The sequence below is a fragment of the Corylus avellana genome, chromosome 10, assembly GCF_965113065.1.
Source record: "Corylus avellana chromosome 10, dhCorAvel1.hap1.2, whole genome shotgun sequence".
Lineage (NCBI taxonomy): Eukaryota > Viridiplantae > Streptophyta > Magnoliopsida > Fagales > Betulaceae > Corylus > Corylus avellana.
The window spans coordinates 20,795,878-20,809,143 of record NC_142499.1 but is presented as its reverse complement, the minus strand read 5'-3'; the positions used below and the strand labels follow the sequence as shown (position 1 = coordinate 20,809,143).

The window sequence follows — 13,266 nt, the reverse complement described above, 5'->3', positions numbered from 1 at the left end:
TACAGTTATCCAAAAAAAAAAAAGCCTCAAACTGAAAATTGGTTATACGTTTATCTTAAGAAAGCCCAAAAAGCCGCCAAATTTTGAAAAAGCAGTTATAGCAGACGGTTACATGCTTTACTAACCGCTAACCGCTAGGCGGTTATGGTTGCAGTTAGTGAAATTTAATAATCGCTAAGGCGGTTACGGTTAGCGGTTTTTGCCAATAACCATTAACCGCATTAACACCCCTAGCTAGCAGAAGCTAAGCGCTTTCTATTTTATTTATTTATTTATTTATTTTGAATTTTGTATTATTTGTTAATTTATTTGTTTAGGTTTAACACAAAGCACATGCTCCGTCATTTGAAGCTGCATGAGACTCGGTCACTCAGAGATTCATTGCTGAGTTAACGCTAGATCTTGTGATCTTTTTTTTTTAGTACATAACAAAGAAACTACAAATTACAACAATGGGCTGGGTAACCCAAACAAAAAAGCCACTAAACCACCGTAACAGATCGGGTAAACAGGAAAAAAGAGGCAATGCATCAAATGAATGACGAATTAATGCGGTAATATATGGTGTATCAAAAATGACACAACAAAAAAATCTAAAAAAGAGCATGAAACTAAAAAAAGTTCCGCAATCCTCTCCAAACCCCAAAGGATAAACAATAACAAACAGTGGTAAAGACTCTTAAACACAAAGAAAAAAACAAAATAGAAACAAAAACAAGACTAAAAGCTCAAAACAAACAACAAGCAAATAACATAAAAAGGAAATAAATAGTACAAAACAGCAGAGTCATGGTTGAAGAGGTGAAGGAAGAGTATTTACGCGTCGGCGCGTGTAGAAATATATATACATTTTTTTAAATCTCTTGTAAATTAGTTAAAAGTAAGTTAAAATACATCTGGTGCTACCATTAATAACTTCTTGCTATTCATGGCACAATGTCCAAATAAAATTTACTAAAAAACAAAATCCAAATAAAAAATTGTTTTTTCCTCTATTCCTCTTCCTTTCAAATGAAAATTTATACTAAAAGTCCAATTAAATTTTAATTGGACAATTTGTTCATATCGTTATATGAAATTATTTTTGTGGTTTTATTTGACAATTTAAATAATATATAATACACTATTAGAGCCCACAGGTGAGTGGTGAAGGCAGGGACTCAAGGGTCCATAGGAATTAAACCTTTTTAGTAGTTGTACTTTGGCAATTATGTTTGAAAATCACAAGTTCCCAAATGACAATCATTAAGAAGCAGAATTTGCACAAAAACCAATAACCAGATTCCCATTTAATAGGTCAATGCTTCATCCTCAAACTCTCCGCCCACAGAAATGGCATCAGATCAGACCCTCTTCCACCACAGCCAGCTGGCCCTCTTCCTCATAGGACCCCCAACATTCATCTCCTGCTTGTTCCTCCAAGCACCCTACGGCAAGCACCACCGTCCCGGATGGGGCCCCACCATTTACCCACCTTTGGCCTGGTTTCTCATGGAGAGCCCAACTCTCTGGCTCACCCTCCTCATCTTCCCCTACGGCCTCCACTCCTCAAATCCCAAGTCCCTCATTCTCATCTCCCCCTTCCTCTTCCACTACTTCCACCGCACCTGCATCTATCCACTTCGCCTCCACCGCAATACAGCTCGCCGGAACGGCGCCGGTGCTGGCTTTCCCGTCGCGGTGGCAGTGATGGCATTTGGGTTTAATGTCCTGAATGCTTATTTGCAAGCCAGATGGGTGTCTGAGTATAAGGATTACGAGGGCGATGGGTGGTTCTGGTGGCGGTTTTTTGGTGGGTTGGTGGTGTTTTGGGGTGGCATGGCGGTGAACATGTGGGCTGATTGGGTTTTGGTGGGTCTGAAGAAGGAGGGTGGAGGGTATAAAGTGCCGAGGGGAGGGTGGTTTGAGCTGGTGAGTTGCCCGAACTACTTGGGTGAGATGGTGGAGTGGTTGGGTTGGGCGGTGATGACATGGTCTTGGGCTGGCCTAGGTTTTTTCCTCTACACGTGTGCCAACTTGGTGCCCAGGGCACGTGCGCACCATAGATGGTATCTGGAGAAGTTTGGGGAGGATTATCCCAAGGCTAGAAAAGTTGTCATCCCCTTCTTGTATTGACACAACCGCTCTTCTTTTCCTTTCATAGTTTTTAAGCATTTGGATGTGTAATGGCTACTTCTCTTTTTTTTTTAATTTTCACTTCAAGGAAACTTGATTTAGCTATTGATCCTGCAGAGCTTGAATGATTCTAATTTATTAAATTAACATTTGTTATTGTTCTGGCTTACGTTTTAAATTCACGTGAGAATTTTATGCTTTAACGACGTGTTAATTTAATAGATAGAATTAGAAGAATTTTTCGAGCCAATTTTAAGGAAAATTTTGTTCAAATTTTGTGTACAAAGTAGATACAATGTTGGGCGCACTACAATTTATGCCGAGCCAAAAGGTTAGGATAAGAATCTCTAGCAATTGAAAGTTTATATGAAACCCACCCACCACCCACTTGAATAGGGGTGGTCGAGTACCACAAAATTTATTTGAGTAGACTTCTTATGGAGTACATCCTCAGTTTCCAGTCCAAAACGCTATTGCTAGGCAAAATCTTAGGGAATCTTATCTAAGGATATAACATTAATTGATGCTTCTAAAAGAATTTGACTGTAGATAATTGACACGTGAAGTAACCGCCCAAACACACGCGTCATCATCATCAAAACCACGGCTTCCACCACCACGGCATATTGTTGTCTGTCTCCACACTGCCATTATTTTGGCTGCCCAACCCGAAGCATCATCACCATTTTCCCACCATTGATGGGGCCGTAACCAGCAACCCAACCCCATATATTACAGTAATGTCCCTGGAAACCCACTCCAATTCCCATAATGGCAACAACAATGATAGCAGCCAGCAGAAGGAGCAACAACATAGTAAATAGAAGACATGGGCAATTAACCAAACGGCATGTTATTTCAAATATTTGGAAGCTCTACACTAGCCTCCCTTAGCACTCGCTCCATCTATACAAAGTTTTCTGTCTATAAATAGAAAGAGTACATGTCCCTACCAAAAAGAGTAAAGAACAAAGAAAAGGAACAGGAGAGGTGCTAAATTGTAACAACCTAATATAAATAAATTGAAGCATTCTGGCTGAAAAATATGCAGTTATGCTGTGTCCCTTGATGATTGTAGATGCAAAACCTCGTGGATCAAAAGAGATAGCAATAGATGCTGGTGGTAGTCAAGACAGCTGAGGGTAAATGTTTTCATTGGAATTACTGCAGCTTCAACTGTCTTATCCATCATCTCCAGTTGTCTGTAAACCACCTTCATAAGCAAGACATCAAGTTTTACTGATATCATACTGCAAAATACCACAAAATTGATGAGCTTGATAATCCAAATTGAGAGTAAAGACAATAAGACAATACAACTAATTTTACAAGTTAACCACTTTACTAGGTGCAGCCTTTTTTAACCACTGAATCATTCAGATCATTTCAGTCTAAAGAACAGAAAAAACAATTGATACAGACGAGACGATCACAGGGGGAGGGGGAAAATAAGAGAGGGAAAAAAAGGAGAGAGAACAAAAGGCATAATGAAAAAAGATAACTTACATTAAGCAAAGGTGCGATTTGCACCAACATTCATCTCTATTCTTGGTTCATCATATGTAGAACCATCTTCGTTTGGATATTGTCTTTTCAAACGTCCATCCAATCCTCCAGAAGATTCAATGGTTTTGGAAATCTCTACCTTGAGCTTCTCATGCTTCTCTTTTAGGTTTGAAGAATCCAAGGCCTCTGCAAGGCTCTGCTTAATTTGTTGCTCCAAAGCTGCAATTCTATTTTTGGATACCACATCAGGTGTCTTTCCTGCCTTCGCAACCTCCAACTTCAGTAGCTCAATCTTTTCCTTCAGATCTGATGACTTGACAACATTTTCAATTCCTTCCTTAATTTCTTCATTCAACTCTTCTATCTTGACTTTGACATCTGAGAATGAAGTCTGTTCACTGAGCTCCTTTGCTTTTGACTTCACAACCTCAACATCCAAACCCAAGGATTTGAGTGCATTAGCCAATTCTAACTCTATCTCTTTCTTCACCTTTACAATTTTCTCCTTCAGCTCATGGTCCAAATCCTGAAGTGTAGACACCCCAACATTTTCAATTTCAGCCTTCAGAGCCCTGTATTTCTCCTTTATATCAGGCCGATCAATGACTTCTGCAAACTTTTTATTGATTTCCTGCTTTAATGTGGCACCCTTATTACTCTTTTCAGCAAGACTCTTGCTTTTAGATAATTCTTTCAACATGTCAAGCTTATATTTTAAGCTTTCATAATTAGGAGCTGCAGAGAGGCCCTGGTTGAGTTCATCCCGAAGCTTTTCGAACTTGTCCTTAAGGGCCGGATGCACAAGTTGGTCCTGCGAATTTACTTTTGAAAATTCCCCACGCAATGTCGTGAGCCTGTCCTTCAACCCAATGGCTTTAGCAGCATCGGAAAATTCACGATCAACTTCTCTTTTCAGTTTTGCCATCATCTCATCCATACCCGACAGTGGAGATGTGACAGAGGGCTCCTTGGCATCCAATCTTTGCTGCATAAGTTTTTTGACCTCATCCTCTATATTTAGACCAGAAGTCTTCCAGATGGGTTCTTCTTTCCTTTTCATGTTGATTTTCTTCTTAGGATCTACAGGGAGTCCTTCTTGAAACCCACCAATTTTTCGGAACTTGAGCATGCGATGCTTCAGAAGCTCTGGTGTGTCCATCTTCATGAGTTCCTATAGAAAAGAAAGATCTTAAATAGGACTAAAGCTCAATATCTTTTAATCCCTTTTAGGAATTCCTGTGAGAAAGGCACTTACATCCATTGATTCATTAATTGCTTTTTTTATCCGTTGTGAGGTCCAAGATGGATCGGCATGTGCACCACCAAGTGGCTCCTGTTGGAAAGTACAAAGATTTCTTTGAGACGACATGGAATAGAACAAAATATTGTAAAAGGGATTATCAAATTGAAATAGCAGTTATTGAGGTTAAGACAATGGGCAAACAATTAAAATATGTCGGCCTAGTCAAATACTAAACAGAAATAGATCTAAATCACACATTTATCTGACCAAGTGATCTTTTTAGTGAAAGGAAAATCTTTGAGAAAGGATTTACACACACACACACACACACCAAAAAAAAGGGAAAAGAGGTTGATTCTAAGAAGGTCTCTTCTGCCCCATAGAGGAGTAGATATGTCTAGTCAAGTATGCCTGCAAACACCCATGTTTCATCCCCGATTACTGTTTGAAGAAGGTGCCTACTATCATGGATAGGATATATGAAAGCCATTGAGAGAAAGAAAGTGGAAGAGAAACAGCTGCATAATAAGAGAGGATCATTTACAGGGATAATGCCATCAGCAATCTGCAGCTTGCACAACTCTGGAGCAGTAATCTTTAGCCTCTCAGCCGCCTGCAAAGAAGTAACTTGTAATTTATTATAATTAATTAACCACTGACAGACATACAAAGAGTGAATGTGGTACAAACCTTTGGAGCGGCTTTGGCAGTCTTCCACAAGATTGCTGCACATGCTTCTGGACTGAACCACGTCAAGGATACAGCCAAAACCAAAAGAACATCAGCACATATGGATATGAGATAAAAACATTTTACATAAACTAAATCAGGAAGTACATATATCCATAACAAGAAAGACAGAGAACTGCATCAGATAATTCATTCATGAGTTTGACTATGGGCCGTCAGATGGCGTATAGCAATATTCATATTAAAAGCGTGTGTGGCCACGCACAGCTAAGGATGAAATATGTTTTATGAGGTGGTGCCCCTATGCAGGTAACAAATGCCATTGGAGAACAGGAACTTGTTTAGTAATAACCTTATAGATCTTTTCTTTGGTAGTTACCTGACAACTCATTATCCAGGACAAAATGAACTATGCTGTAATATCAAATGCTTAAAAGGAGACTGACCTCATTTTGTAAATGAAATATGCATATATTATCAATAGAAAAAGAATATTCCAGCAGCCTCACAAGCAATTATTACAGATGGCACTCCCTGAATTTATATGCATTTTCTACACACTAATCTTAGTAATTTAGTCCAACAATAAGGTTAGGGTATACTCCATGAAAGCTTTGGAAGTCAACATTTAAATGTCAAATATCCGATTTCCACAATCAAAATTTTCTCTCAGATGGAAGGTCTTATACCTATTACCCACGCACACCGCTGGAAAATTTTCCTGTCCTAGCAGGATAAGTTTATAAAGCACTGGTATGATGCATTTCACAATGCCTTAAGTCTACCCAGTCAATACTTCTTCAGGATAGACATAAACAAGCAGGTCCACCTTCTCTTGTTACACATACTTTTCAAACTGATTAAAATGAACTATTTGCAAATTTCCAAAAATCATTTTGATTCAAAGAATGTATTTTGACAAGAATATATTTAATGCCTCAGAATTTGTGAAATTACAAAGACCAGAATCACGTTATGAGAGACCAGAAAATGTTACAACGGAAACCAACAAGAGTTTTACTAGAAACTTATAAAATAAAAAATAAAATAAAAAAAGAAAGAAAAGAAAAGAAAAGAAAAGAGAGATTAAATTGCTATCAAAATCATTGGATTGGTCAGATGCTTTAAATAAATGTCAACTAGAAATGAGGAAACACATGGAACAGGTTGGCATGTGGCAACTGGTAATCTACTTCTACTTTAACATAGGACTTCACAGACTTCTGAATTAACAATCAAAGACAATGTAAATGTTCCAGACATATGGTCAAATCCACCCCTTCCTTCAAAGGTCATTGGCGTTTTGGATTAATAGCCAATAAAGCTGACATATTAACATGCTGCCACTTTGAGAGCTATATAACATGCACTAGAAAAGAATCCACATATCCAATAGTATATTAGCACCTATCTTTAGGAGTTGCAATGATAGGAAAGCCAAACTCAAATCACCTGGCAACATAGAAAACTGCATTTTCAAGCATTAGCAATTTATTAGCACAGCCAATGGCAAGGGCACCACCAGAGCCGCCTTCCCCAATGACAATAGAAACAATGGGTACCTTCAAACCAAACATAGTTCTTAAATTGTGTGCAATGGCTTCACCCTGCATGTATGTAACAGGCACATCAGTAGCCAGTATTAAAAGACAATCATGTAAATTTCACAGTACAATTGTCCACATACTTGGCCTAGTTCTTCAGATTTAAGGTCTGCGAATGCCCCGGGGGTGTCAATGAAAGTAACTATAGGGAACCCATGGTGATCTGCATAATACATCATGCGTAGAGCTTTCCGGTAACTGTTTGAATATATATTTTATCAGTGGTGTCAGATACTGAAAATTTGACTAGCCAGAAATTTGGTAAATAAGTTGAAACAAAGAAATCATTCCATGATAATACTAATTTTTTTTTTACAAGTAATGTAGATTCATTAAAAGAGTAGAGGGGCGCAAGCATAGTACAAAGGAAGCATACAAGATCCATGATAAAGCTAATAAAATCTCTCATTACTAATAGAACAGACAAGTCTTTATCATTTGTCATACCCATGGGGAGTAGGCATCCCAAAGTTCCGCTGAATGTTCTCTTTTGTGTTTCTACCCTTTTGGTGACCCATGAACATGTACCTCCTACCATCTATGGTTCCTATACCAGTAACAATAGCAGGATCATCATACCCAGACCGATCTCCATGAAGCTCCACAAACTGTAGATATGGGGCAAATCCAAAGATATTTATTGATATAATTAACTCAGCATCCATAAAGCTAATGGTAAAATGCCTAGCAAACTATAAGCAATTAGTAAAATCTAAAAGTTAAGGAGAACATGAGTTCTGCACCTTTTCAGTAATGCTAAACACGTGATCGAGGAAAGTTGGCCTGTTAGGATGCCGTGCAATATTCACGCGTTGTATGGGAGTTAGATGTGTATATAAATCCTTCAACGCCTGAAAGCAGAAAAATGGGGAACTGTGAGAGCATTTTAGAACCATAAACCATTCAAAGAATTACATAATTTGCAGAAGAGCATCAACTTCCCAGAACCTTCATTAAGCAGAATGCAAAAGATATGCCCATCATCATATATTATTCATTATCTACAGTACCTTCTCCTAATATACATATCCATAGGTGGCTAGCAAAAACACGTGGGTTCAGATTGTCCCCAAATCCATTATAACGTTAAAAATCTAGTTTTTGAGTTCACCAGATATACTTCCCAGAGTGAAGTCCTGACATTTGGCATGCTTAAACAAATTCTTAAGGGTTTACAGAAAAAGTAAAGAAGGGTGAGCAAGTCTACTACTCCTAAGAAACTGAATATCTGGTTAAGTTAAGTGCCATCACACATTGTGAACAAGCGATAGGATCTGTAACAACCTCCTGTGTGAAGCCCAATATTAGGACTAGGAGGTCAAAATTAATAAACCACATTAATATTTGTATATTTGTAAAACAATGGTTGAAAAAATAATATAAACATGTCGTTCAAGGTCGTAATTCACACTTCTTCGTATTTAAATAGTCTAAAAAAAAAGTTAATAGTTTGCCCAACCTGCTGATATTTATTCTCCAACGAAAGAATCTGATCGCTGAAGTCCAGACCAGTTTCGTTCGCCATCTTCCGGACCTGCACTCAAAACAAAAGCAAACCCCATTGAACCAAACGGTGAAGAAAAAAAATTAATTTCAGCTCAATGAACAAAGCCACAACAACTATAAAAGAGATTTACATCAATGATTTTCTTCTCCAGATCGATAAGCGGTCTCTCGAATTCCAAAGTTACGGGCTTGGGTTTCACATTCAACGGCTTGAAATGCGAGAGATGGGTGAGGACTCCACCTTTGACATTCGGATCAGCATTATCGGGCCACGGATGGTCGAGCTTCTTCACTTTCCTCATCTTCGCGACGACCGCCAAATCCCTCCTCGTGCCCAATCGCGCCCTCCCTAGGGTTCTCAGAGGCACGCCACTGACACCGTTGCTCGAGCTCCCGAGAAGATCCGAAGCCGAAGCTCCGCCGAACGCAACCGCAGAATGAGATATCGAAGCCATTCCCCGAATTCAAAACTCGATTTCTTCGAATTCTCGGCTGAACCCCCCAATTAGATCTCCTAAATTCCAAATATAGCTCCACAAATCACAAATCTCGAAAAAATAGCAAGACAAATTCTAAGAATAACTCAAACAGTAATGCTTTTCATTTGACATTTATCGAAACGTAGTGCTCAATAGAAAAGGCAGGAAAAGAAAACGGAAAACGAAAAGAAAGTGACCATTTTTTACTCGAATAGCAATTTTTCTTTTTCTTTTTTTCTTTTTTCTTTTTTAAAAAAGAAGCTTCCAATCAACTCCTCCTAATATGAACATTCAGCATTCATTCACCTAAGCTGAGTTCTCGTAGTTCCAGAAAGCAACAAAAGCTAAACAAATCCAAGAATACGATCAAAAAAAAAAAAAAAAAAGAGTTCTCATTCTCCCGACGCTTCCTCCGTTCTCTCGCCAACCAAACAGAAGAACAAATTTACAACGAGAACAGAATCTCAAGCACAGATTCAACATCAAAGCAAAGCAGATAAAATTTTATCGGGAAAATTACCGGGAAAAAAATCTTCTGAGATCCCTAGAAAGGATGAGAGAGGCAAGCGAGTGGGTTGAGCAGAGGGGAGTGGGTATTAAGCAATGAGAGAGAGATCGCTGAGCATCGTGGAGATCGCCAAGTAGGAGCCTTGCTCTGCTTGGGGGTTTTCTTGTGTGCGGGCGCGTGCGTGGCGAGTTGGCGATACTTCTTATGGGCGGTGTGGTGTAATGAGCCAGCTTTTTTCGGTTTGGCAGTTGAGAATAGCGATCCGACTCCATGTCCTGCTTTGTTTTGCCACGTGGCCTGCTCGATGCCTTCTATGATCTGTCTTTGGGCTTTACTCCACAAATGTAAATGTAACTCCAACCTCACTTTGTTTGAGTTAATAATCCATGTTTAAACAACAAAACAAAACCTTAATGGTCTCAACAAATTGTTTAATATGATGTTTCATATATGATTTAATATGTCGGTTACTGAATAATTAAATTTATTTGTTTGTGATACTATAACCCAACAAGGCTTGCTATCTCATAGGCTCAATAATGCACATTCACCTACAAGATGGACCAAGTGTTGGACCAACATAAGCACCGCACCCTCAAATGAATTGTTGACCGACGATTTCCCAACCGTCAAATAGCCCCTCAAGAGATTCATAGGACAATAAACCCTTGACTAACCATCGTCTCATCGACAGACACAGACATGTGTTAGAAGAATTATTAAAAGAAAGACGTCTCGAATATTTTCTTAATCACGAGCTTTGGCTATTTAGACATAGCTCAATAAGAGAAGGATATTGGGAGTACCTCCTTAAGGAAAGACATTTGCGATAATATATCACCTTTCGTATCAAATTCTTGACCTCCAACCATTGTCATATCCGGTCTACTTACCTTAGCTATGACAACCCTATAAATTTTGGCAACAAACCCTAATATGAGGTACGCACGCGGCACACCCTTCCCATCTCATTCTATTGCCTTCTAACCCCTCTCCGGAATGTCCTACTAATCTAGGCATCAAAGTACCATCTATCGATATCTCCAACTAGTCATTCGTATATGTTTTTATGTTTTTGCAAGTAGTTTTGATTGGACTATAGTGTACAGTCAACTGTACGAATACCTGTCAAATTTTATTGCTTAAAACTTTTCATCCATATTATGTCACGTAGCACTCGCATAGACTAGGTAAGTAAATAATTTGTAGTACTCTTAAAGCCTTTGGTTGTTTAGTTAATATACTTGACTCTTAACTGCTTAATTAATGTAAGTTTTGTTAAACACAAATAGGGATTTCAAATGGGCCTTAACCCTAATATTGTATTAATTGTAGTGTCTATTCTTAATGACGACACAATGATATTCTAAGAGTTAGGTAAAAATAGATGCAAGACGGCATTCTTGCCTTATTGTCTGTATCTATTATTCATTGTGACGGCTCCTCATTAGCAAATGAAGTCGATTACCAGATTAGAGGGCCATAGGAAGGGAGAGTGAATATAATATTTAGTTTTAGTAATGTTATAAATTATATTTTTATCTCGAGTAATGTTATTTTTTACACTTCATCCGTTTTATATTGGTTGATTCAAGTGTTGGTTAAAATTGCTGACGATAAAAGTTGTAAGATAAAAATATGATTTCTAATATTATTCTTCAGTTTTAATATTATTGTCACAAAGCTAACAAAGTCAAATAACCATTGGATTTTTTATTTTTATTTTTAAAAAGCCTTGTCATATTAATTTGGTGAAATATTTATTGATAGTTTGTGTGGATGTATCATCACTCTATTCTCATAGATATATAGAATGGTACCCAAAATATATATATATATATATATATATATATATATATATATATATATATATATATATTATCAAGTAAGATTGCATTAATAAAATAATAATGTTATATCTCACAATTAACTTATACATGTCTAAGTAACTTCAATTTTTTTTTTTTTAAACAAAGTCTAATCTAATGTCGGTTGAAATTGTCACAGCATTTGTGACAATCAATTCAGAAAATGCTGTCCAAATTATTAGGAAGGAAATTGTGTATTAGATAGGATTTGGGTGGCATAGTTTATTGACTCTAATATGTGTTTGTTAGGTTAGGTGGACTTTCCACTTTCTTATTCACACGCCAGTCAAAGCACTCTGCTTTGCTGCTGACCCATGATACATTACAGCATTTCTAGCTAGGGACTCAAAATTTAGCTAATATATATATATATATATATATATAGTTACTTTAGCTAGTCACTTCTTAAAAATACAAACATCAAATTCTTTACATATTTTTATTTTTATTTTTATTTTTTTTAATCACAAAATACATATATATGTAGGATGCCATTCCAATAGCAAAAACCTGAACCCGGTTGCTGCAGAGATCTTGATTTTGAGAGAAAAAAGAACCCAGAAGATGACAATGGTAGAGGAAGGTGCATTAGCCGGCTCCAACCAGAGGAGGCACACTCACTCTTCAGCCTTCTTGATAGTTGATGGGACCAGGCTCTTTGTCCTCGTGATCTATGGACTCATGTATTCTAAGTAAGTGTTTTTTTTGGGTGGGTGATGGTCGGAAAGAAGCTTATCTTGTCTATGTAAGTGTTTTTGTTTGAAGGTAGTAACACTTGCATTATTTTGATCACGAGAATATTATTCAATCTCATGAAAAACTAGAAAGAAAAAAAAAAAGTAATTTAATAATGACTAAACCAAATGGTTGAATCAATTTCTATATGTTTATTTATTTTTTAGATAACTCAACCGCTGAAAATACAAATATAATTTGTGAGTTTGAGATCACACTAATCAGCTTTTGTTTTAGACATGTAGTAATCAATGAATTTGTTTGAGAACTCCGTTGGCTGCCTCACAGAAACCTTGAAGCGTACGTAGCTCATTTCCAAGAGCCGAAGAGAGTCTAAACTTCTGCTGCTTAGTGCTACACTGGCGAGCAGCATTGAGAGCCAATAACATCTGATTGCTAGCCACCGCATAACGTGCATTTTGCCAGCTCTTAAGTGCACCTGTTATCTGGCCATCCCCATAACTGAGCTTCAATGCACAATCAACGTATGAATTCTTCCTGGCCTTGTTTGTGGCATTGACCACAAGTTTGTCCACGAGCCCCATCACAGTTATAGACTGGAGGCTAGCACAGTCGAGGGATGTGCGGCCGAGGGCTTTGACATCTTCATGGGAGCTTCGGCTGTACATGTTATAGCACTTGTGGCAATACACGGGGTTTCCAGTTTTACTGCACACACTGTTTATTAGTGCTGCATCTCCACTCACAAACGCAATGAGGCCAACAAACATGGCCACAACTACGAGGACAATTTTGCAAGTAGAAGCCATTTGAAAATATATAGATATGTTTAATGCAAATTAAGAACCAACGATGAATTAACTCAAGTATATTATTATGAGTCATGCACTTGCCATTTTATAGCTTGCAAGGCTCCTTGAAGTCCCTCAATAAAGGGGGGAAATAGGTTATAATTAGTCCATTTGGTATTGCCGGAAGGGTTGTTCGCATGTTTCTCAAAACAAATATATTAACAAAATCCTTAAAACACTCGTACGTTATAGACTCTTAT

General features: G+C 37.8%; 2 protein-coding genes across 2 annotated transcripts; one reads left to right on the top strand and one right to left on the bottom strand.

Annotated features, from left to right (window-relative positions):
• Nucleotides 1-1,252: 1,252 nt before the first annotated feature.
• Nucleotides 1,253-2,188, top strand: DET2 (3-oxo-5-alpha-steroid 4-dehydrogenase family protein). The gene has a single exon (XM_059571883.2). It carries the CDS (start codon nt 1,333-1,335, stop codon nt 2,113-2,115), a length of 783 nt encoding a protein of 260 aa, XP_059427866.1. The 5' UTR covers nt 1,253-1,332; the 3' UTR covers nt 2,116-2,188.
• A 759-nt stretch (nt 2,189-2,947) lies between these two features.
• On the bottom strand, nt 2,948-9,863 carry CAC3 (acetyl Co-enzyme a carboxylase carboxyltransferase alpha subunit). Its single transcript, XM_059606527.2, has 12 exons — nt 9,664-9,863; nt 8,796-9,178; nt 8,618-8,692; nt 7,902-8,009; nt 7,606-7,766; nt 7,242-7,356; nt 7,007-7,161; nt 5,555-5,606; nt 5,409-5,477; nt 4,877-4,954; nt 3,622-4,792; nt 2,948-3,365 (listed from the first exon to the last, which is right to left on the bottom strand). The coding sequence occupies exons 2-11, from the start codon at nt 9,117-9,119 to the stop codon at nt 3,623-3,625; spliced, it is 2,307 nt and encodes a 768-aa protein (XP_059462510.2). The 5' UTR covers nt 9,120-9,178; nt 9,664-9,863; the 3' UTR covers nt 2,948-3,365; nt 3,622.
• Between the last annotated feature and the right edge of the window lie 3,403 nt (nt 9,864-13,266).

Coding starts and splice junctions, on each gene's coding strand:
- DET2 (XM_059571883.2), top strand. CDS start 1,333: ATGGCATCAGATCAGACCCTCTTCCACCACAGCCAGCTGGCCCTCTTC.
- CAC3 (XM_059606527.2), bottom strand. CDS start 9,119: ATGGCTTCGATATCTCATTCTGCGGTTGCGTTCGGCGGAGCTTCGGCT. Junction 7,357..7,605: donor GGGATGCCTACTCCCCATGG/GTATGACAAATG, acceptor ATATTCAAACAG/TTACCGGAAAGCTCTACGCA. Junction 4,793..4,876: donor CAATTAATGAATCAATGGAT/GTAAGTGCCTTT, acceptor TCTTTTCTATAG/GAACTCATGAAGATGGACAC.